At 40.4% G+C, this 24,457-nt stretch overlaps 2 protein-coding genes across 6 annotated transcripts in view; one reads left to right on the forward strand and one right to left on the reverse strand.

Annotated features, from left to right (window-relative positions):
- Positions 1-15,068, forward strand: part of LOC140953025 (uncharacterized) — a 45,306-nt gene extending 30,238 nt beyond the window's left edge. For all 4 annotated transcript variants that reach the window (XM_073402493.1, XM_073402494.1, XM_073402495.1 and 1 more), the window contains 2 exons: positions 606-10,551; positions 10,869-15,068. In XM_073402493.1, the coding sequence (XP_073258594.1) occupies positions 606-10,551; positions 10,869-11,804 (10,882 nt within the window). In that variant the 3' untranslated portion in view covers positions 11,805-15,068. The remainder of the gene's footprint in view (positions 1-605; positions 10,552-10,868) is intronic.
- Positions 15,069-16,419: 1,351 nt separating this feature from the next.
- LOC140953031 (SH3 domain-containing protein Dlish-like) lies at positions 16,420-21,000 on the reverse strand. 2 transcript variants are annotated; one of them, XM_073402507.1, is made up of 3 exons: positions 20,720-21,000; positions 19,620-20,351; positions 16,420-18,070 (listed from the first exon to the last, which is right to left on the reverse strand). In XM_073402507.1, the coding sequence occupies exons 1-3, from the start codon at positions 20,748-20,750 to the stop codon at positions 17,712-17,714; spliced, it is 1,122 nt and encodes a 373-aa protein (XP_073258608.1). In that variant the 5' UTR covers positions 20,751-21,000; the 3' UTR covers positions 16,420-17,711. The 2 variants fall into 2 exon arrangements, with proteins under 2 accessions (XP_073258608.1, XP_073258607.1); XM_073402506.1 differs by lacking the exon at positions 20,720-21,000 and adding an exon at positions 20,530-20,713.
- Positions 21,001-24,457: the final 3,457 nt, after the last annotated feature.

The following is a 24,457-nucleotide window of genomic DNA, read 5'->3' on the forward strand; positions in this document are numbered from 1 at the left end:
AACTGATATAGACTGAGATAAAGGCTTTTGCTTTTTTATGTTAAAAAACATAAAAAAGCAAAAGCCTTTATGCAAAACGAGAGCATGTTTACAATTTACTTGAAGCGTGAACAGTGTTTGTTGTTTAAGGATTAAGTAAACCAACTGCGTCTGTGACTGCGCACAGGGTGCTTCCAACTTAAGTCTGTAACTAACTACTATATCAGAGGACCAATCTAAGCCCACGTGTGGAAGAAACTACACCCAAATACAGCTGGAGGGCTGTTACAATAGTGTTAAGAACCGCTTTCTAGACCATTTTGAATTTTGAATTTTTAGCGGGAACAGTGTCGAGAAAGTATGTAGAGCAGACCCGAAAAGCATTTACTATCTGCTTATAAAAATAACCCATTCGGGCTTGGACGTTTTGGAGATCCACCGTGACCCGCCGATCTAAGTTAGACTTCGTTTTGAGTAACCAACCCAAAGAGGGTAGATGACACCTTATACGAAGTACAAAACGATTTGGTTGCAAATTTTCCTTGAAACAAAAGCAAACTTTACTGTTAAGCCAAAGTGTCTCCTGAAATAAGTAATATTCAGTTTTCTTTTACTTTATCTTACAGAGACCCCGATCAAATTGTCAAAGAACAGGAACGAAAAGCCCTCGAGCTACCAGAAGTAGACTATGGATCAGAAAATTCTCTTTCTGAAAAAACCATAAAACTCAATGGACTAGCATCTGAAATGGCAAACATAGGCCAGAGAGTGCAGTCTCAGCTAACCTCTCTACACGAAACAGTCTTCAAAGAAACAGAGATGTCCAAAGAGAACAGCAAAAAGTGGGATCCGTTTCCCCCAGAACTGATTGCCAGGCTTCATCACAGTACCACTGACGTTAACTGCGAAGTGCAAGTCCTGGAGAGGTATCTAGACCAAGTGCGGGAATTGATAACAATCGGTGGGAAAAGTAACAATGGACTTCACACCTTCAAAGGAGTGTTGTACGAGGAGAACAACAATGAAACAGACGAGAACAAGAAGAAGCGTGCCAAAGATGTAGAATTGATGAGGGGGCACCTTCAAATAAACGGAGGGATACTTGATCACGAGGGGTTGGTTCGACGGCTGGAAAGCGATCGTTCAAAACTGGAAGTAGAAAGTTACAATTACAAGCAAAAATTAAAGCTAATAAAGGACAAACTAAACGAGCGTGGGCAGCTTGATGAAGAACTGGATTTACTGACCAAAGTAGAATGCAAACCCGATGAGGAAAACGAAGATGGATTTGCTTTGTCAGAACTTGTCACTTTAAGAAAAGAAAGGAAAGTTCTGCTAGCGACAGTCCATAAATTACAAAAGAAAACGACGAATGGATACAAAATGGACCATCACGATACCGCCGACGCTGCAGTTCAGTGTAAAATGAACGTCCTTGGACAGTTAGGGAACCATGGTGTTTCTCTTTCCAGCGTGGAGGTGGAAGAACTCAAGACTAGTTTACTGACTCTGCAACTGGAACATGAGAAGCTGGAAGAAAAATATAAGTCAATGGAGGAAGAAAGTGGCAAGCTCACAGAGGAAAAAAGGGCGCTCGAAGACAGCGTGAACAAGTTAAGGAGCCAAATAACCGATGCCTTAGATTCCAGCCTCGAAGAAATGGAACAATTACATCACCAAAAAGAAGAGCTTAATGGCAAAATTCAACTCTTGGAAGCAGAAAACAAAAAGTTACGAGAAAATGTCGTTGAACTGTCGAGGAAAAATGCAACACACTTGAAAGCTCTGCTTGACGAAATCGAACGAAAGGATTCCCTAGAGGACGCAGTCGATTACTTAGGTACCGAGATTCAAAAGCTCAATGAAATCAATAGCAGCATGGTTTATTGTGCAGAAAGTGAGACAAGCGTCCCACGGGAAACGGGTGAAAAAATTCATAACTCGGGTCTCTTAAGTGAAATAAAGACATGCAAAGAGTTGATCGATTCTCAAACAGCTCAAATACGGCAACTTCAAGTGGACAAAAGAGATATCGAGGACAGTTTTATTAACCTAAAGAGAGAGATTGTTGTTCTTAAAACCAAACGTGGCGATAGGCGACAATTGGACTTTGAAAGTGTCGATAAAGAAAGTGATGGTAGCATGCAACCCGCTCGGAAGAGTTCAGTGGAGCGTTGCGAGTTTCTTAAACAAGACATCCTTCGTCTCACCAAACGCGGAACCGAACTTGAGAATGTTATAAAAGCTCTCAAGTCAGACAACTCGAATTTGGAAGAAGAAAAAGTGTGTTTGCTGGATTCGCTTTACCATCAACTGGAGAAGAATGAGAAACTTGAAGTACAAATCAACAAACTGAAGAGCATAATTAGCGAGAACGATATCACTATAGGATTAGATCCAGTAACAACAAACCACCTACCTAACAGCAAACAGCAAAGTGATGCATCAAGCGATGAAGAGACAGACTTCAATGGAAATGTTGTGGCTACTGAAAATATCACTCAAGTTTCTCCGGAGAGAGACGAACACAGTTCTTCTACCGACGACGGTTTACGAATGAAGTCAGTTCAGCTGAGCGACGATCTGAAAGGTGTAAAAGAGCGATTGCTTGAGATTGAAAAGGAGAATGAGAGAATCAAACAGGAGCTACAGGAGAGTAGGAGAAACGAAACGGAACTGCGAGAAATGGTGTCAACGATGAAGAAAGAAGCCACAGTGAGTAAGCATCAGTTCCAAAAGAATCAAGAGGTAACTAACACACTCCAAGAATGTCTACGTGAAGCACACGAAGAGAAACAGGAGCTAGTCGAATCCCTTGATGAGGTCACGGAAGAAAAGGCTGCTTTGGAGAAAAAAATTGAAACGATGGATAAAGAGCTGACATCACTTAAAGAAAATTATCAACGAGTGAATGGCAAATTAGAGCCAACTACAGCTGGAATGGAGAGTGTTGAGAAAGCTAAACAGCAAATGAGATCTATTTATGCCAAACTATGGGAACTTTACGAATCCTTGACAGATAAAGATAAAGACAGTAGCTCTGAGGAAACCGCCACCGACATAAAAGAAATGTCGCTGGAGGAACAAGGGAACAACATTCTTTCACTGGTTGAAAAAGTTCAACAGGAAGTTACCCTCCTTAAGAAGGAACTTAGGAGAGTGAAGACTGACCAGGAAAACCTAAAGGTCAAATTGGAATCGTCTCAAACGGAAAAGTTGTCGCTGCAGAAATACGTTCGAGAACTTGATGAGAAGCGAAGACAAGTAAAGAGCTTCATCACCAAGCTCACCGAGGAGAAAGAGGCAATGTCAGAGCAAATAGACGAGATCAAACAACAGAAGAACAATTTAGCTGACGCTTTGGAAAACGTTTATCAAAGCAAAGAGGGCCTGCAGTATCAATTGGAAGATGCTTTATGTAAGCAGCACGAAAGTACCATGTCACTAACGGAGGTGTCAGCGGAGGTTCAAAGTTTGAAGAAATCACTTTCTAGGATGGTAGAAGAGCGTGATGCTTTAAAGGAAGCGCTGCTCGAGACCACCACCGAGCTCCACACACTTAAGGAATCCGAAGCTAAGTGGAAAGAAAAAGTTACTGGAGCTCAAGTCGAGGCAGACCAAAGTGTTGAAGACACAAAAGACGGGAACAAAGAAGAGGAAAAAGATGTTATTACTCGCCTACACTTGGAGAATGATGGACTGAAGAAACAACTAGAGGAGCTAATGTCAACTAAGCGCTCCACACTAGGTGAAACTGCTGCAGAGAAGGAAGCTCCAGTTCGGTCAAGCAGCAGCCCTGAAACCGATCTTAGCGAGAATCATTCGCAGGGTGAAAATGGCATACAACCTAGCACAGTACTGCAATGCGAAAGCAGCCCTCCCGTTTACGAAATGGTTACAACGTTTGACAACAGAGAGTTCGAGCAGCCTCCAAGTAACGAAAACGATTTGATAGCTCCAAGTGAGGCACGTTCAACCCTTGAAAACCCGCCTCCCAGCGATCAACTGGAATCACTTGATGTACGTTACAATAAAGTGTGTGCAGAAAAGAAGCTACTTGAAGAGGACCTGAAGCGAAGTATCGAAGAGATTGAACAGCTAAAGGGCTGGTTTGACTCCATTTCATCCGAGAAGGAAAACTTAGAGAAACAACAAGAGTTGATGATCAAGGAAAATAAAGAAATGCTTACAGAACTGGAAAAAGCCAAGGAGGAAGAGGCGAGACTAAAGCTTCGCGTTGAAGAAACTTCCAAACAGGGGGAACAACTTGCTGAGGAAAAAAATAATCTTGAGAAGAGGTATAGTGAAATGGCTGAAGAAAAAGAAAGGACTGCATGGGAAAGTGAAACACGAACCATTGAAGTCGCACGGCTCTTAGAGCAAATGGACTCACTGGAAGAACAGCTTCAGGGAAAATCGTATGAGCTTGCCGAAATGGAGAATAACTTAAAACATGTGACAAAAGAAAAAGAAGATCTGGATGGCTTAGTGAATGGAATTAAGAAAGAAAAAGAGGATCTTAAAGCTAAACTAGAGAAACATATCAACGAATACAAGGCTTTTCAAGAGACTTTAGCGGAATCTGAGACTCAAAAGACCGTACAAGATGAAGAGCTCAAAAAGTCCAAGCAGGAGTTTCAAGACACTACAAAGAAGTTAAGAGATGAAATCGAGACCCTAACTAGCACGCTGAAAGGTGTTCAAGGGAAACTTGACACCGCCGAGGACGATTTGGAACTTGCTGAAGAAGAGAAAAATAAGTTGTTGGTCCAAGTCACCCAGTTTGAAGAAAATGAAAAGCTCCTTGGGGATCAAATGACTGCGAAGTCTCGAGAAATCTCCGACCTGAAAGAAAAAGTGGAAAAACTCGATGGCGACAAACAATTCCTCACAAACAAGTTAGAGGAAACAAAGATTGAAAGTAATTCCATGCGAGATCAGCTTAAGGAACTAAGAGACCAAGCTTTGGATTTGCACGCTCTTATCGACGAATCAGTGGTTAAGAAATCTGCGCAACAATCTGAAGGTACCCAACAAGGAGAGGCAAATCTTCAATACGTTTTTCAATATGTTGTTGCTGTCTTAGAAGAAAAGGGATCTTTAAAAGCAAAGCTAGAGGACGCTGAAAATTCAAGCCGCGAAATTCAAGATGATAACAAACAGCTCCTTCAAGAGCGAACAGAGCTAACAATTCAACTACATGAGGCACTGGGCAAAGAGGGCGTTGATGAACCATCGTCACCGACCACGACGCGGTATGATGAGACCCGATTGTCACGTGAGATCAGCGATGTCCGTAGTCTTATTGAAAAGCTAAGCTTACAGAAGGAGAAGTTAGGAGCTGCTTTGGCGCACAAGGAAAGTCAAATTGCTGCTGTAACTGCTGAGGCTGTCGAGAAGACAAAAATGTTGGAAAATAAAGAAAAAGAGGCAGAGTCGCTGAGCTTAACCCAAGCGGAAGTGACGGTAGCGTTGGAACAGGCGACAAAAGCGTCGGATGAATTGCTAGCTGAACTAGAATGCGAGAAGAAAAACGTTTCAAGACTGACTCAAGAACTAGAAAATGCAAAGGACCAGAGTTCAGATTTGGGAGTAGCACTGGCACAGGCGAAGAGCAGTTCTGACAAGTTGCTCTCTGAACTGGAACGCGAAAAGAACACAGTTGCAAGCTTAAGTCAAGAACTGGAGCATGCAACGAGCGAGGAAAAAGAGCATACCCTTTGCATCAATAGACTAGAAGAGGAGAAGAAGGCGTTCATGATGGCTTTAAACAAATCTCGAGAGCTTGAAAAGCGCTTGAACAGAGCGCAGGAGGAGAATATCAAGATACGAGAAGAGAACAATAAGCTAGAAGCCAATGTAGAAGCTCAAGCAGCTTCAATTTTGTCATTTGAGACGATGAACAAAGAAAGTGAGTTGAGATGGAGGAACGATCTCGATGAAAAAGACGAACAGCTTGAATGTCTTAAGGAGGAAATCAAGAAGTCGAGCATTGCAATGACAGACTTGCTAAGAGTCGTAGATGACCAAAAGAGTAAAATTGCTAAGCTCGAAAAGAACTGTGATGAAGCCGAGAAATCACAGAAAGAGGCCGTCGATGAGGTGAATAATTTGCAAAAGAAACTGGATGAGGAGACGGAAGGAAAGAAAGCGTTGGATGAGAAGTTGAAAGAGGTGCAAGAAATGATAGCCAAAAGCGAAGACGAAAACGAAATTCTTAAGCAGCAGATAGCGGGCCATGATAGAGAAAGGTTGACTCTAGAACAGAGTGTAAAAGAGTTGGAAACTAAAAATAAAGACAAAGCAAAACGTTTGCTGGACTTGAACTGCAGCAAAACGTTTCTAGAAGATGAGTGTAAAAAGTCGAACTCGGAGGTAACGTCTCTAAAAGAAGACCTCGCAAGCAAGAGTTCGTCCTTGGAAAACATTCAAAAGGAACTGAATCGTTCAAAAGATTTTTACCAGGAAGGGAAAAGCAAATATGATCAGCTGAAAAAAGATAGAGAAGACTTGAAGAAGTCTCTAGATGCTGCAGAGAATAAATTGAGAAAAGCCGAAGCCACAACCAGAACGACCATAGAGCAGAACGAAAAGTTGACAAAGAGGTTAGAAGCCATTGAGAAAGAAATGGCTTCTCTTAATTCAGCATTTGGAGAAGCACAGAATAAGGAACAAACTCTGTTGAACGAAGTGAACACCGAGACAGTACGAATAGAAACCGAGTTGGAGAGTTTAAGACATGAATGTGATACCCTACAAAAGAAATTGAACGAGACAATCGAGAGAAATGGCGAGCTTGAGAAAGAACTTGAGTTGAAGATATCCGTAGAAAAGGACTTGGCAAAACTTACAGAGGAACATAAGGCTCTTAAAGCGTTCTCTCAGAAGTTAGTCGATGATAAAGTTGATCAGGAACAAACACGAAAGGAAAAACGCGAGCTGGAAAAGCAACTTCGTCGCGAGAAGAGCGAGAGAGCGAGTATTGAAGAGGAAATGGAACGTCTCCGGGAAGAACACGAGGCTATTAAAATTTCGTCCCAAAATAACGTCGCTCAAGACCAGACAAATGCCGATAACTTACTGCAAAGTGGAAATGAAGAAATAATCGCATGTGTCCAGGGAGGCTTGCTTTCATCTGAAGTAGAAATGGAATACGGTTTAAGATCAGCTAAAGATCAGGAGGATGGTTCTGTTGAAGACAAATTATCCAAGGAGCGCGAATTAAATGCCGAACTACATGAAGAAATAGAAGAGCTTATTGAGGAGAAAGACGAGCTGAACGAGATTATCGATGAGTTGAGATCCAAGACGAAAAAACTACAAACAGATGTGGACACTTTGATTGACGAAAAGGAAAGCTTAGAAGACAAACTGGACGAGAATGAAAAACACTACAAGGAAGAGTTGGGATCACTAGACGACGCAAACAAGGAATTGTCGAAAAAGCTGGAAGTTCTTCTGAAGGATAAGAACATGCTTCGGGAAGAAATTAAAGCAAAAGAACAGGAGTATCGAAAAGTTCTTGAAGAAAGGAAAAAGTTAGAGGAAGCGTTAGAGAAAAGCGATCAAGGAGTAAAAATCCGCGTCCCCAAGAAAGGTGATCAAGGAGTTCGAAATGGCACCGAGGAGAAGCTAACTAAAAGTAAAGAGAAAGTGAAGGAGCTGGAACGTAAGATGAATGCAACGCGCCTTGAAAAGCAAGAGGTGATGAACCAGTTAGGAAACAAAAAGAGTGAGAACTCGACTTTGCGTAAGGCAGTAGAGGAGATAACTTCAGCAAAAGAGGAAGCTGAAAAGAAACTGCAACAAACGGAGAAAGACCTTTATGATGAAATCGACCATCTACAGAAAGCGTTGGATGAGAAGAGCAATCGCGTTACATCTCTTGAGGAAGAAGTCATGGACTATAAAAGATCAGGAGGAACTGAGGTGAAGCTGAAGAAACCAAAGAAAGAAGTGGAAGAACTTGAAGAGCTACGGATCGAATTGAACGAAAAAGACAAAAAGATTGACTCCCTTGAAAAGGAGTTTGCTACGCACAAACAATCGGCATCGGACCGAGAGCAAGAGATTCATCTCCATCTAGATCGAATACAACAAAAGTTGGCCGATAAGGACAAGAAAATTGCCTCGCTTGAAGAAGAAATAGACGGGTTCAAACGAACAAGACAAAAAGAAAAGGGAAACATTGAAAAGAACAAAGATGGAACAACGGCAAAGGACTATGGAGATAAACTTTCAAAACTTCAAAGCGAACTAGCTGAAAAGGAGATGAGAATAGGTTCGCTCGAAGAAGCAATAGTAGAATATAAGCGTTCACGATTTGAAGAAGAGAAAGATTTCCAGATGAAAGAAGCGCATTTGGCGGCAGCTCGTGAAGAATTCTACAAAACTATGAAAGAAAGATGCGAGGACGAAGAACGATTAGAAAGTATAAGACGTGCAAACAACCGCCTTCAGGAGGCTCTAGAACTCGCTAGAGAAAAAGAAAAACGACTGAGGAAAGAACTACAACAAGCAACAGGTAGAGAACGGTCGCACAGCTTGGTCTCTGAAGGGAGGCTCCGAAGTTCTTCGGCTGGAAATTTGTTGGAATCCGGAGTTTCCGAGTTCAACCTGAGCCCACAAACAACTGTCACGTCGAGCTCGCTTGAAAAAGCTAGGAAAGAAATAGCTATGCTGGAAGAACACGAGCACGAGCTGCGGAGCGAACTAAGGAAAGCACGCGATCAAGTATTCGATCTGCACTTGGAACTGTCCGATGCGTTACACGCGTTGAGACAGAAAGAACGACTCCACGAACAAGAACGCAAGCTATTTCAATCCAGCATCGAAGACATGGAGAAAGAGTACAACAAAATGCGCAAAGAGTTTTCGTCGCTTATATCCATGGAGAAGAACAGGTCTTCGTTCATCACTGTAGTTGAACTCAAAGGAAGTTTGAAGAAAGCAGAGTCGGATATGCTCGAGGCAATCGCCAAGACAGCCGAATTGTTAAGTCGAGCAAAGAACGACATTAGGGAGAGCAGGCGGAATTCTATCAGTGAAGATGCTGACAGATCCAAAGAACGCACTAGAAGCTTTATAGAACAGTCTACACAGGAGAACAAAGAGCTTCTAAAACAGCTAGATGACGCATGGAAAGAGCGGGATAGACTTGCTAAAAGACTCAAGCGTTCCGAAAGTGCCCAAGTCATCTTGAAGCAAATATTAAATGAGTCGTTAGTTGAAGTTGAAAGATTTAAACAGCTCGTCGACTGTACGGAAAAACCGGAGAAACGACGAAGAGCGAGCACTGGTAGACAAAAGAAGGTGGTCAATACGCAAGAATTAGAGACGCAAAGTGACCTGACGGCAACTGATTTAGAAGAGGCTGAGCGTCTTAAAGACAGTCTTGAAGACCTTCGAAGGAATATTAGAGGTTTAGAAGAGTGTCTAAGCCAGGAAAGATCCAAGGGCGAAGGAAATCTTCTTGGTTACTTGAGGGAGAAAAACCGACTGAATGCTGAAATAACCGCTTTGAAGGAGTGTGCGCAAGAATCTAACAAGAGGAAAGACTCACTGCATTCAAAGGTTCACGATCTGCAAGAAAAATTAGAGCTTGCTCAGAAGGAGAAAACAGCTGTCGAGCTTGAGGTTTCGGAAGTCCGGTTCGAGGTCGATAAACTTCGTAATCTGTCGTACGATGAACGGGCAGAGAAGAACTCATGGATACAAGAAAACGCCGAATTGAAGAAAACTCTACAGGAAACGAGAGGAAAAGACGGGAAAATAATGAAAGAATCGGAAAAAGTAAAGGAATTGAAAAAGGACAAAGAGCGCTTATCTGCGGAAAATGAAACACTGAAAAAGAATGTGAAGGACCTCAAAAAAGAACTAGACAAATCAAACAAAGATAATTTTGCCGCGATCTGTAAAGAACTGGAAAATGCTAAACACCGAATCAGTGAACTATCCAACGCCAAAGAAGTTGCCATTAACAAAAACATGGCGATAGAATCTGAACTTAAAGCGACAAAGGAGAGTTTGAAAGCCTTACAAACGGAACAGTACGAACTTCAGAACGAGAACAATAATTTGGACGAAAACTGTAAAGAATTGGAAAACGAAAGAACTCAACTAGTCGAGGACGCACACTCATTTAAAGTGACAATGGAAAACAAGAATCAAGATTTGCTGTCCAAGATACACTCCAAAGAGCACGAAGCGATCTTACTGCACACAAGGGTGGAGGAACTGAGCACAATCCAAAGGAAGCTCGAAAACGATTGTCGTGGTTTGGAAAAAGACAAAGAAACTGCTTTATCTCGAGTGCGACAGCTAGAATACGACAAGCAGCGCATAGAAACAGTCAACCGTGAGCAAAGAGCTGAGATCGAACATCTTCTTCTTGATAAAGGAAATCATAAAGAGCTAAACGACAAACTCAGAAGCCTATTCGCGGAGAAAGACAAACTTGAAGAGATGAACAGGAAGCTGGAGATGGACGTAAGAGACCTGTACAAGGCACTGGAGACCAAAGGTGAAGATGTTAACAAAGTTGTCGAAGAATTAAAAGACATGGCTTCCAAGGTACGCTACAATAATTAACTTTTATAAGTACATAATATTGTATGTTATCATTCTATTCTAAGTATGTAATAGTAAATATTTTATAATACCGTCATTACAATCCCTGATATGGCCACATCTTCTTATATAAACCACCACGAATTCTCTGGGAAGACCGAGGGAACGGCGGAAATCCCGCCTACGTAAACAGTAGCCCCCTTAAAGCTCCACAAGTTGATTTGAGGAAAAACATCAAGTTCTTTTGGAGGGAGTGTTTTGAATTGATTTTTATTATTATTATTTTTTTCATCATTATCTTTTATTTATTTGTTTTCAAGGTCAAGAAGCTTGAAGCTGAGAAAGAAAGAGAAACGTACCTTAAAGAGCAACTGGCTGAGCAAGTAATCGAGAAAGACAACGCCATGAAAATGAGGACTAAGCTTCTCTCGGACCGTTTGGATGCACTGCTAAAGGAAACGGAAAATCTCAAAAATTCTTCAGGGAAAATGGAGCAAATGGGAATCGAATACCGGCGATTAGAAGACGAAAATCTACAGCTCATAGAAACTACTCAGAAACTAAGGGAAGAGATCGTGGGTTTGAAAAAGGAGAATGACCTTCTAAGGCGCGCCTGTCAACAGCTGCGTGGCAGAAAGGCGGTCTCCGAAGAGAAAGAAGTCTCCGAAGTTTCGAGGTCTGAAGTCTCAAGCAGGCCTGTCAATGGTTCCCTGAAAAAGCTGTCTGCTTCGAGATTTGATCCCATAGATGAAAGAGTCACTGCTGAGAGGACGAGTGTGGTGAACGGCGCTCCAGACAAGCGTCGCAAATCTCATGATGCAGTTCCAGGGGATATAAAGCTTTCTAAAGGGCTGCAAGCTCCAATGCCCCCTTATAACGGGGAGGGAAGAGGCAGACAACTTCAGCGAGTTCCCCCAAGAGACAAAAAGCGCTCCCATAGCTCTCCCGCAGTGAAGCGGTATCCGGGGTCACCTGAAATGAAACGACGTGCTGCCCCAAGCTCGAAAGGGCCTTCACCGCCATCTACAGACTCGAGTCGTAGCTCAGAGACCGATCGCAGCGTGTGCAAGAGTTCCTACTGCAGTCCTATCTTGTCAGTGGTTGAAACGTGCCCTCTTCACCGGCAGCCGCCAGTGGAGCGCCCTCCGCCTCCAGTACCGAATCAGTGCCCCATTTGTAAGAAGGAGAGAAGAAGACCTGGTATGGCGCCTGGTATGAGGCCTGTTGAATTTGCGCCTTTAGAAAAATACGTTTAGGCATAACGTTGCATACAACAATTGCGGCTCTCCAATGAGGTGGAGCGAGGGAAGTGACCTGTGTCTATCGGAAAACCTTAGATAGGAATCTGCCCCAGTCGTTCAAAAGCTGGATAGCGCTATCCACCGGATAAATCTCTATCCAGTGAATAAGTATTACAGGAAACCAATTGCGCACCCCATTGAATGGGGATTTATCCAGTGGATAGTGTTATCTATCTTTTGAACAACTAGGTACCGTGCTTTATGCGGTTTTCGTGAATACATGGTTTCGGTGGAGGGTACCCACTCGTATGGGCCTAGAAACTTGGACAGGTCTTTAATATCTAGGGTTTTCCGCAACTTAGCAGGAAAACGAGGGTGCTTTACTAAGATATGAAATTGAACGGTAAAATCATGCTCATAGTATACGAATAGACTATTCCTTTTTTGTTTCTTAACATGGTTACAGGTTACTTAAGGCCGACCCAAAGCAGGCTCAAATCTCTTATGAAACACATAATTGACAGCTAAAAATAGAGCTTAAATAATAGGATATATTGACAAATTTATTGCTTCACTATATTTTTTGTTAAAAAAGAAGTTTGCAAGGAAACTTTCTATCATCAATATCGAATCACATACGCTCCTAAATTTGTGACGTCATTTTATCCATATTCGTTACACCAAAGGGTGTAGCAACTTCCGCGGGTTCCATGTGATTCCCGTTTAATTAAAAAGAGGACTTTACATTTCAAGTCCGTATTATGCTTATTAATGTTTATTGTACAGGTAGGACTTCACCAAGAGTCTTAAACAGATTTCGCTTCAGTGATCATCTCTTCTTAAGCCAAGACAATCCACATTACTCGGTGAACTTGATCGACTTAATTTTGGAATTAAGCATTTCAGGTTATTGGGGACATCCTTAACAAGTTTAAAATAATATTTTTATTGTCGTTTTACCATAAACAATTTAAAATGAAAGAAAATGGGTTTGTCTTTATCAGTACAAGCTTAAGCACTAGTGTTTAAAACTACACTCTAATAACAGGTAATATTAAGGCCGATTTTTTCAAAATGTGTTTAAATATGCTATGCCACAGTACCTTTTACAATTTTAATTTCCTTCACTAATGATGTAGCCGACTTCTTAAATTGTGTTTTGAAGCTATTTTCTTGAAATGATTGTCACATAAACACCACATTAGGGGGAAGTCTTTTTTATTGATAAGGAAAGCTGGAGTATAACGATTATAAATCCAGAACACTAGATATTTATCCACGCTAGTTGACGTCACCTTCCAGGAAAATCGTTTTGCTAAGGTTTAACACTTTCATTCCTAATCACCAAAGGTTTTCTCAAATACTTCGAAGTAATTAAATAGTAGTGTGCAAAAGTTCTGCCCACACTATAGGGTTGCATTAATAGCCTCAAAAGTTAGAACTACATACTCAATGAATAATATCATGTGAAAATACTACTGAAGAGGTTTCATGTGAATGGTAACATCATAGTATTCTGTCCACAGACTAAAACATTAAAGCTACATAATAAATAGATACTACTGCTGAAGAGGTTTCATTTCAATGGTAAAACCATAGGATTTGGCAAGGGCAAGCATGATATGTATGTGCAAGCATGTGCGAGCAAGCAAGACAAATACCTGCTTGCCTGTGCAACAATCTTGAGAGACTTCCAGCAGTCTATCAAAAGTTAGAACGATGAATCATTTCACCATGGCATGGTTTAAGAGTGAAAGGGTTAGGAGCAGGTCAAAAGTTGGTGAAATGTAAGTCACCAATCTTTACACTCAAGAGTGCCATGTCCGCAGTTCAATTTAGAAAGAAGCTTGCAATAAGGCTGTTGCTGTTTAAGTATTTTAAAATGCAAATTTTGAGTTATTAGATAGTGCTTTTATAGTTTTCAAATGATTTTAATTATTGTAGCACTAAAACAAGCCACAGTTCAGCCAAATTGCAACAACAGTATACTTTTGTATGCATTATAGGCCACAGCCAGCAAGGTCATACATGTGGTACAAAACCGCCATGCTGGAGAGCAAGGGACATGCTGGACGACAATAAACACAGAAAACTACATTTTTAATGATGTGAGCTCTTTGCTTGTCTTGTTCCAGTTTATCTCTTGCTCTTCACCTTGGACGTGATGTACCTCGTGAACAACAAGCTGCAAAGGGCCCATTCCCATCGTAATTATAGTTCACTTTCAGTATTCTAATGCAAATTGGGATTAATTTTGCTCCTTTGTTTTCTTAGTCTTAGTTCTACATTCAAACCAAAGCAGCTCGCTGTAAATATCCTTCAACTGGACTTTATTCTGTTGCATTTTTGCAACAATTTCAAAATGCATGGATCTTTAGGGACTAAAACAAGGCAATACAATAACAAGTAGCCATAGTACAAAATATGAATGTTTTGCATGTTCTTACACAAGAGAGCACCTCTGAGAGGCTGTATGTTTAGTCTTCCACTCTGAAAACGGCTAAGGATTTATGAGTTAAAAAGACCAAGGAGGAAATTTCATCTTTTCCAGTTGTAGTTAACAAAAAATTAAGCTATATGTTATGCAGGGCTGTCACTAAAATTTCAAGTTGCCAGGTAACTACAAAAAGTAGGTGGAGAATCAAACAGCAAGAGTTCTTTTGGTTCTATTTTTCTTCCATTTTCTTATGAAAGTAGCCAGGGCCACGGTCTTGCTAGCTGGGGGAAATCCCCAGCCCCTGCCTCTTAATGACAGCCCTGTTATGTAACAGTTTATTCAGATGTGACAATAATGAAAGCAGGCCAACAGTACAAAGGAATTAAAATACAATTCGGTTCAAAAGTAAACAATCGCCTTATAGACTGATCAAACTTCTAATTTCATATACAAACCTGACAAAAGTCTTTAAAGGCCTTTACTTACAGAGTGAAAGAGTTGGGAGATGACTATGCATCCTTTTGTGGATGGGTGTTATTATGTTCAGCTTTAATTGTTGCATAATAGTTTTACATAATTTTTTAACATTGAATATTGAATTTTATATTCAGACAAAGAATTTTTCTTTAATGCATTTTTCAACCCTGTTCTGACGGAGAGGAGAAGAAATTTATATATAAATCTTTATGTACATAGGTTATATATATCAGGCTGTAGGGAAAAAATGACTTACTTTTCCATATTTTAAAGCAGTACACCTAACATGGGCTAAGGAAAAAATGGGTTTCGACTAGATAAAGATTAAATTTTTTGTGAAATAAACTTAAGTTACTCACTTTGAAGTAGTCTTTTGTCTTTTCTGGTCAATTTTCCCCGTACATTTCTTGATGAAAACCTTCTTTAGATTCAGAACTCAATCGGAATTCACAAAGTCTTGGTAACCGAGCGCTCTCTTCGAATACTGAGGCGCGGGCGCTAAGTGCATGAGGCACGAAAGTAGCCTCAATTTCAAGTTGACGCCAGTTCCCCAGGGAAAAAACATACAGATCTCACCTGCAAAAGGCAATGCGTTATTTGCAGTCATCGACCGCCTTAAAAAGGGTCGCAAAGAAGTAGTAACGGGTAGGTAAGGAAGGGAAAATGGACTGGGGATTGGAGTTTGCCTCCCCCTCCCCTCCGACTCCCCTCCCCAGGCGGGAAAGGGCAAATGATCGTGGGCGCATGAAGCTAATAAGTAAAGTACTCGAAAGGTTTTAGATCGTAAAGGGTCTGCAATAGCCTGTTCCCTCATTTAGGCTCATAGAACTCAACTCTTAGTATAAAAGAAGGTGAGCAGGAAAAAAATTGCTTCTGGAGTTGTGTGACCTGTCTCTTGCCAAGGTTATGGAATAGCTAAAAATACGACTGTGCTATTTTCTGGTGGTTTGAATGACAGAGTAAATGTGATATGTATCAATGAAAAAAGTCGCTGGGCTGCACTTTTTGCGGTTCAGTATTTTTCCTATACAAATAATCCTTATAAGTTTCCAGAGACTCCGAAACTGACATAATCTTTTCTTTTGTGTCCCTCACCTCAAAATTTGCATTTTAGCTAACTTTCTCATGCTCTTTTCAACTCAAGTATTTAAAGTTGTATCCCATAATTTTTGCATTAAGGTGGTCGCCTGAATGCAAGGTGCAAACGGGCTATCAACTGCTTCAACTGTTTCGTTTTCGCCCAGAGACCAGCGAAACGCCGGCCGCGAGTGACTTGTGATGAAGCGCAAGGGACCACGGAAAGAAGAAAGAAGAATGGCGAAACGCGTACGTTTGGGCGCAAATCTTATCGAGAGAGAGATGTCTGGGTACAAGGCACAGCTGGAGGCAGGGCAAACAATCGATAAGAACAATTAACTAATTCATTAAATTTAGAAATTTCAAATGAATGCAGCCAAAAGTGTTTTGAAATTGCAGTAACAGACTGACGCAAATTGAGCTGCAGGTATTTTTTTTTTTTTTTTTTTTTTTTTACAGCTTAAAGCGGCATTGCTAATCGCGGATTATCCGAGGGAATTGTTCTAAATTTATCGACTAATGGAAAATAAATTAATGCATTCCTGTCTTGAAGCCGATTAAGATGCTTCCACTAATCCAGCCTTTTTTCAGGATCCATGTTTTTTGTTGTTGTTGTTTTATTACAAACTTGTATTTTCCGTAAAGAGGGATTTTTCCAATTCAAAATTATTTCATATTTATATCGTTATATTTTTAGATCTATTTTCTTATTTTATTTTACAAAATGTTTGACTACTCAACTAACTTGATCGATGAGTCGAAGAAAATCGGACCATAAATATATCTTCTGACAAAGCTAGATAAAAATTTAGTACAAAGAAAAATTGGAAAAAAGTCTTCGCTTTTCTAGCGCACTGCTAATCGGACAGGGTTGTAGTTTTTAGATGGTACAGAAGTTTGGTGTGATGAGAATTGTGCTGAATCAAATGTATCCATTGATTTTGACGAAGTAACCTTCCTGACAGTGTAAAATCTTAGACGAACACCTTCCTCTTCTCGAAATTAGTTATAAAAGCTCGGTATTTTCTAGCTCCTTTACATGGAAATCCCCCTACCAATTCCGAACAGATCGTGATACCCACCAAGCGTCTAGCCCACTCACCCATAGGCTTGCAACGTGCCTACATCTGTGCTCTCTTCTCACCTGTAGCTACTCGGGGGAAGAGGAGAAAGGTGGCAGGCCGCGACATGTTCAGTAAGAGGCGAGAAGAGGGGAGAAAATAAAAGAAAAGTATTTGCTCTTTCTTTTCTCCACCCTCAGTTGATCCAATTTTTATCTTTTCTTGTTCAGTCACGTCTCTGACGCGCTAAGCACGGTATACCCTAGAAATTACCTGCATAATTGCAAGCTTATTTTAACACAAGTTATTTTTTCTTGTAGCCTTCAATGGCGTTTCCCCTCTAAAAGTGCGACAGATGTTTATAGAGGGTTGTTAATTGCATCATTTGTTGGTGCGTTAAGGTCCGGGCAGAAGAAGTAGCACTGCGTACAATGTTCAATGCAGGCAACATGCTAGCTTCGCTTGACACGATTATTGGAACCTTAAACGTAAGTTGCAGAAAGGTTACAAAGCGTTGCAACACTGAGCGTTACCAGACGTGCTAGAGGCCAAATTTGAGTGTGAAAATTGGCAGGATGAAGAATGAAGTCTTAAAAGGTACAGATGAAAGTCTCTGCACTGTATATAATTGTAGAGGTAGAACAAGATTGTTCTGCTGAAATATTGCGTACAAAATTCAATTGGAGGGTCAGTTGCAAACAGGCTAGAGTCAGTCTAATCAATTGCGACAATACTGCAACGCGTCCCCTAGTCCAGACCTTTACCAAGACAAGGAAAGCCCCCAAAGCATGTCTTAAAGAACCATAAAAAGATAGCCTCTGGCATTCAGTGGCTCGAACTGTTCTGTAGACTTGCAGAGAAATGGATTCTTCATATATCTGTCACAATCGGTTCTTTAACATGATCTTCAGGAATAAAGCCAGATTTCCTTCTGTGTGGAGAATAAGCCCAGATCATTCCAGGCACAATTTGGTCCTTAAGGTTCGCGAAAACATATTCCCCCGGATGGACAGACAGATCGTCAAACGCTTGCCCTTCGAAGTTGAAAAGTACTATCAACTTAGTTCCTTTCAGGGCGTAAGTCTTTTCACTTGAAGCTGCTGATGACGTCAAATCTGTATACGATGACCTTGATTTGGTGCCAGTCGAAGAAGAGCTTGTTGGTGTGACGTCTGGTGAGTTCAACTGCGAGCGTACTGAGTTTGAAAGAGATAAACGCTGCAGGCAACCTGGGGAAAAGAATAAAGACTGGTTTGAATGTGATAATAAAATCGCAACTTGCCAATAAGCTGCTGCGACCTGAACTCTTCTTCTTTTATACATTTCTCTTTAATTCAAAGAGGACAAGTTTCTAGGGAAAATACCATTCATATGGTACATTAATTACCTTTTAAACTGCAAAACAATTACAAATAAAAATATGATTCACCCTTAAGTAAACAATTGCAAAATAAGGACCAAGGTCCATTACATGTTTTCATTTTCCTTCAGTTTTCAAACGCTTGTTTTATCGTTAATCAGAGAACCGTTTATCGAGATCGTTCACTTTATGAATCGCAGTTTGGGATTTTAGTCATGTGCATCAAAAAACAACACTAAGTATTAAACTTGTCTTGAGATTTGACTTGAGGAGAGAAACTCTTGAAAAGATTTTGACAGTAAAAACATACGGTAGGGTCGAGGTTATCCAGGAAAACAATCCGTGGGACTTTCAACAAAAGTTATGACTGAATTTTTAGTGCTAAAATAACAAGTCTCGCTTTATCACGTAGGGGCTCGATCACCACGTTGTTAATAAAAAATAAACTGATATAGCTTTGTTTGCTCCTCATGCGCGAGGAGAAGGTGATCCAGTATAACCGTCGTGTAAGCACTTCATTGAAGGTGCAGAATGAACTCTTAGGGTATAGCTCTTGGTTCGAGAAATGTCACATCTTTTACTCAAATAAATAAAACAGTTAAAAATGAATCTCTAGCTATTCGAAGCCTAAGAAGATTACTGAAGACTAAAAAAGAAACTACATCAACATTTTAGTGGTCAATAATATACTTTTGAAACATAAGAAGTTTTAGAAAGTTGCACCGATCGCAAATGCTTGACAAGCCGAAAGCTGAGGGCCACAAAGTAGAGCGCAGAGTGAAAGTTCCCGACAATATAGATCAAACTAATCAAACTATTTGGTATTTCCTTATTGGTAATTTTGGTGATTTTAGTCATTAAAAAGCTATATTTGTCTTTGTAGAATTATTTTCAACCCGGAAAAAACCTAAATAAAATTCAGTGTAAACTGATTCTTTGGGCAGGGCTGTAATATAGTAATACTGAGTAGAAAAGACAATAATATTACATTTCTTTCTGATCATTTAGAGTTATGTTTTGGTCACTGAGTATACGTTATTATCGCCTTCTCAGTGGCTGGAAACTCCTGAGAATGAATCGATCTAGTGAAATAAACATATCATAGTTTGCGGCTGGTATATGAAGCCCGCATATTGAGCCCACTAGTTCTATTAGTCACTTCCTTGTGGTCAAACACCGTGTTCAAAGATATACGTTAACTTAAATTCTGACACTGATAGCTCATTATATGTCTCGAAATCGACTCGAAATGTCGCAGTGCGACGGATTTCACCGGAAAATTCAATTCCGTTACCTTCAATCTCCATTCTGTATCTGTGAAGGGGCTAAGAAAGATATGTTCGGGTTAGCCTAAGAAACCATAGCTATACACTTAAAAGTACATCAGAGTGAAAAGGAAACTATTCATTGTTATTTACCTTCGCATACATGTAAGACAACAAAACTTCTTGGTACAAAACCCTCCTCGCCGTCCTCTGTAGCCACCCAAATCCAATCTTCATCTTGATCATTTAGCAGCATAACAAGTTCACCACGACAAACACTGATATCGTTTTCATAATACGCTGTGTAATCATATAATACAGTTAACTGCGGCCCATAAGCTCGTTTTGGAAAGTAAGTCATCAACTTAGAATTGTGTTTATTCGTCGCAAACTGAGGTTCGCAAAAGATCGGTCTTTCCCCGGCTCCATCTTCGCTATCTTCGAAGCTGTCTTCATAACCCGAAGTGCTTGATTTGGAGTCTGTAGATGTATTGGTTGTGGAACAATAACAATACGGTATAAATCCTTCTTTTCCTGAAGAATCCACGACATAGATCCAATCATTTTGCTGGTAAAGAACTTTAACGTAATTTCCCTTGCGGACTTTCAGTTCTTCCTTGTCAACCGGATCGTAACTTTGCAATATCTTCACTCTGATGTTTGCAGGTTTTGCTAAATTTGCCCCTCGAATTTTACGCTCAGTTAGTGTTTCATGCTTGAATCCAAACTCGTTTATTCTGACACTCCGCTTCCCTTGCTTGTGTTTTATAACTGAGCCGTTTTTCAGAGCAGATTTTGTAATTTCGAGCGGCAGTGTTTCATGTTGTTGTAAACTAGTCGAAGGGCGATAAACGTCCGGGGGATAAGGTTTCTTGTTCTGCAACACTAAGCAAAGAAAATAAGCGTGAAATAACTTCGATAAAATGAAACAGCGCGATTAATTAAGCTACAATAACCGCGCAATGTGGACTTCGAGAAATAAAAATGCTAATGATTTCTTTTATGCAAAGTATATGGAAAAGAAATGGCCTGATGGAACTTTAAAAAAGTTCATGAGGGTTACCTTTCTTTTTAAGTGCCAACTGGGAAGGGCAAAAGAAGGCCATTTTGCGTTTTTGATTTAAACATTTCTTTGTTTTGTCCCAAATACCCGCGTCGAAGGAACATTTGAAAGCTTGTTTGTTTTTCTATGAGGTAAAATAAATAACCAAACTGGGGTCAGAGACAAAATTTCGCATGTCTGCGTCACTCACCCTGAAGTAAATTAACCGAAAATAGGTACATGAGCGACGCGTTCTATTGTTGACATTGCTTGAAAGTCCAACATAACCGGCCAATCGCTGCTAATCCTGGAATTATTACAACCGCAGTTATGGCAGAAACTGTTTAAACAGGAAACAATATAAAGATGAAGGATTTCAGAGGTCAGAAATAAAGAGTAGTGATCCTAGCTGCTGGCTTTACCAATGGCTACCCAAGACAATTGTGTCGGACAGCCTTTCAAGACACCAGTCTAAGATCTGTCATGGTTAAAATGTAAATAAACTAAGCAATACATTCAAATGGACATCCGGTATTCAAAATTCTTAGAATTCAAGGAATTTATTTTGATATTTTATTTATTTTTCAAAAGGGATGTTCGTCACAACATTCTAATTTTTTTCTTCAACGTCAATGGTTTGGAGTTTTTTCTCGAAAATGTGTCAAATCTTTTTAAAAAATGAACATCATAACTTTGAGTCCGATCAGGCGAACAAAACCTAAGAGTCGTTTTCAGAACTAAAAGGACTCAAGTAATGATTTGTTATTTCAAGGACTTAAATTTTCGAAAGTCTTAAAATTTTGCCCGGAAATTGCGGTAATCATGAATAAGCTAATATTTCCGACTGAAGTGCAAATAACTAGAATACAAAGTGCGCATCCAAGGAGAAAAACTACAAATCAACATTCTTTTAAGAATACGACACGCAGCACTTTTCCGCAGTTCAAGAATACATTTCAGGCTTCTAGTGGATGAAATCTTTGGTGGACGCACCCAAAAGATGATGCTTTTTCAAAATATTTTACTGCACTCTGTTAAATTATATGTTCAGACTGGCTCCCAAGGTTTTGGCCATGACAGACAGCTAGACATGTTGTCCCTAATTCTGACGACTTATATAGGCTTTTTTAGCCACACCTGCGAGTGACACGATTCTTATGCCACGTGCTCCATTTGAAAATGGCTGTTTTGCTTTGTTAACAATTCGCGTTGAACCGTGAACTGTATAATGTAAATGAATGAAACGTTTTATGAAGCGTTTTCACTCACGTGGCCAGCATCTATGTAAATTTATGAGAACAAAAAAAGATTTTACATAAGAAAAGAGTCCAACTCCCACAGGATTTGTTTGGAACACCAATATGGCCGCCGTGACGTCATGAGAAAACGCTCTATTCTTTCTGGTAAATATCGTGCAAAAGTGTTAAACCGAGTGAATTCCTGACTGGGTAAAATTTCATTGTATCGGTAAACTGTAAAAACCGTGAAGATCGAAAATCAAAACTTTACGCCAAGTTATCTCTTTCCCTCACAGCTGCCTCTTTGTATCACCGGGAGACTGGGAAGAGGTGAAAGAAGGCGCGCGGGGGACCATCGCCCACTGCGCGCTTATTATTTTTCAATTATTTCTGTTTTTGCTGGAATACCAAGGGGCCCTGGGGAATACCCAACGGGCGCCTCTTGGGAGGAGAGAGCATCGTACCTTGGTAATGTTGGCATTCCCAGTCTGATCTACTATAGCCTACTATAGCTATAGGGTGGGGGAATATAATGAGGTCTCTAGATCTCGAGAGCTAAAGGTCTTTGAAAATAAACCTATCCATTGACTTGTCCCAAGTCCTCTCTTCTGTCTCTCAATCAAATATTTAAGATGGAAGCGTATGAAGATACACCCGAGGGGAGGTGTGAAGGAGGGAAATGGGGAGACTAGGGGAGCTATTGGAAGATCTCAATTCCAATATGGCGGATAAACTAACAGAGGATTTAGGGCGAAAATGAAATCTTCTTTTTTTTTCCCACTCTCCTTCCCATTTTCCCCTTCATAGTCTTGCGCAACCGTTCTGTGATCATTTACAAACTATGAGAGACGGCTGAGGACGAGTCAGGGCCTATCCCTACTTTACGTGGGAAGGTTGTTCGAAAATAAAACATTGAGTCATATTTGAACACGCCTTTTCTTAATGGATGAGACTCCTAGAATTAGATTCTCCTCTTACGCTAATGGTTATTGTTTTCTCCGAATTGTGTTGAGTCGAGCAAAAGGTGTAATCCAGGCTTAGCGATAACTAGATTATAATTTTCATTGAGTCAAGGTAGATAAGCAGTTTTTTACAGGAAACTAGCTGTTAACTGAGTTAAAAAAAGAGAGAGAAGAGATAATCCGTTTCACGGGTAAACCGATGTTAAATAGCCTGAATCACACGTTACTTACGGCTCAAGTTCACCTTCACAGAAAAAAAGTGAACTTTTACGACTAAGAAAAAGGATCTAGTTACATTTCTGCCTTCTTTGACTAGCGGCTAAAGGCTAGTCTCCATCGCAGCCGTTTTTAGGCTCGTCACGCAACGCTCCTTGCGGGGAGGAGCGTTGCGTGACGAGCCTAAAAACGGCCGCGATGGAGACTAGATAAAGGCAAGTTCAAATGCTAACGATGATAACGCTCTATCATCTTAGTTAATGGTTAGGCTCGTCAAAATTAGATTCTAATCAAAGATCCAGACTCTTAAACCCATACGACGCAAGCGTATGCATAAGGATATTTACACTTGCAATAAGTAAAAGGTGACAGCGCAGGCGCAGAAAGCATACTTTTCGACCCCAGAGCTCTTCTGCGCATAACTGCACTGGGATCGAGAATGTTTCCAAGGTAAGGTTAGAGTCCAATTGGTGTCCCTTACTACACGTGTAGTTACTTTTGTATACGTGACGTGAAATTGTAATCCTTGAATGAGATTCGGATGTATATAAATCCGATAAGGAAAGATGTTCGCTCTTGAACTCAGCTGAGTCAGTTCTTGTTAAGTACAGTAAGTGACATGTCGTTCATAAAGTTCTTTGTAAGGATGCCGGTGGACATGGTAGCAATATACAACACCACAGACCCTCTTATCACTGCCAGTCAGTTGTAATGACAGAGAAGAGAGTCCATCTTGTACACCTTCCTATATTACACGTGCTTCAATATTGAAGCGCGTGCGAAACCGACAAACTCGCCGCTTTTAAGAGGTTCTCTTTATTTAAAATAACAAAATATGACCTTCCAGTTACCAGGAACAAGTCGAAAAGTTGATGTTAATGTAATTAGCACAATAGATGGCTATTAAAATTGCTTTTATTTTTTGAAATCCATTTTCGTTTTTATTGGTTTTAAATAAAGCTCTTATCCCTCATGATGAAAACAAATATGTATTAATTCCAACTGGAGGTGGATATTCACTAAAAACACTTCCGTTTATAGCCACATAAACCATTCAACACTGATCCACATACAAATTCTTCACACTGATCTCCATATATTTCCTTAAGGAATTTGTTGAAAGAAGTTCATCGAAGTTTTTTCTCTTTAGTGGTCATTTTACTGATGTATTCTCATAGCCTTTGCTATTTACAATGTATGGATATTTGTTAGGAGAAAATTGATAGTGATCGCTATCGCGTCACTTGTAGATATGTACTAACTAAACAGACACTGCAGTGTCAGCCATAAGCACTGGTATCCTTAAGTCATAGTGACGAGACCTCACTCTTTTGAAGTAGTCGACTGCACTAAACTCAAGCCAAATTGATGAGCCTCTAGTTGTGAAAGGCCTTTACTGTGTGATCACCCCAAAAAGTGGGAGGTGTAGCTCTTTATAACCCATTGAGAGGCCCATCCTTGCGCAAGAACTTTATTAGTTGCTTTCACGCTTTTCCTAAGCCTGCTTCTCGTTTTAAATGTCCTCCGTAGTGA

Source organism: Porites lutea, chromosome 11, assembly GCF_958299795.1.
Source record: "Porites lutea chromosome 11, jaPorLute2.1, whole genome shotgun sequence".
Classification (NCBI taxonomy): Eukaryota; Metazoa; Cnidaria; class Anthozoa; order Scleractinia; family Poritidae; genus Porites; species Porites lutea.

Bases quoted from the DNA above. Each gene is read 5' to 3' on its own strand.
- LOC140953031 (XM_073402506.1), bottom strand. From the start codon at position 20,572: ATGGCCTTCTTTTGCCCTTCCCAGTTGGCACTTAAAAAGAAAG. The intron at 20,352-20,529 runs GTAACCCTCATG...TTCTTTGCTTAG, and splicing joins GTTGGCACTTAAAAAGAAAG to TGTTGCAGAACAAGAAACCT. The intron at 18,071-19,619 runs GTAAATAACAAT...TCTTTTCCCCAG, and splicing joins TGTCTTACATGTATGCGAAG to GTTGCCTGCAGCGTTTATCT.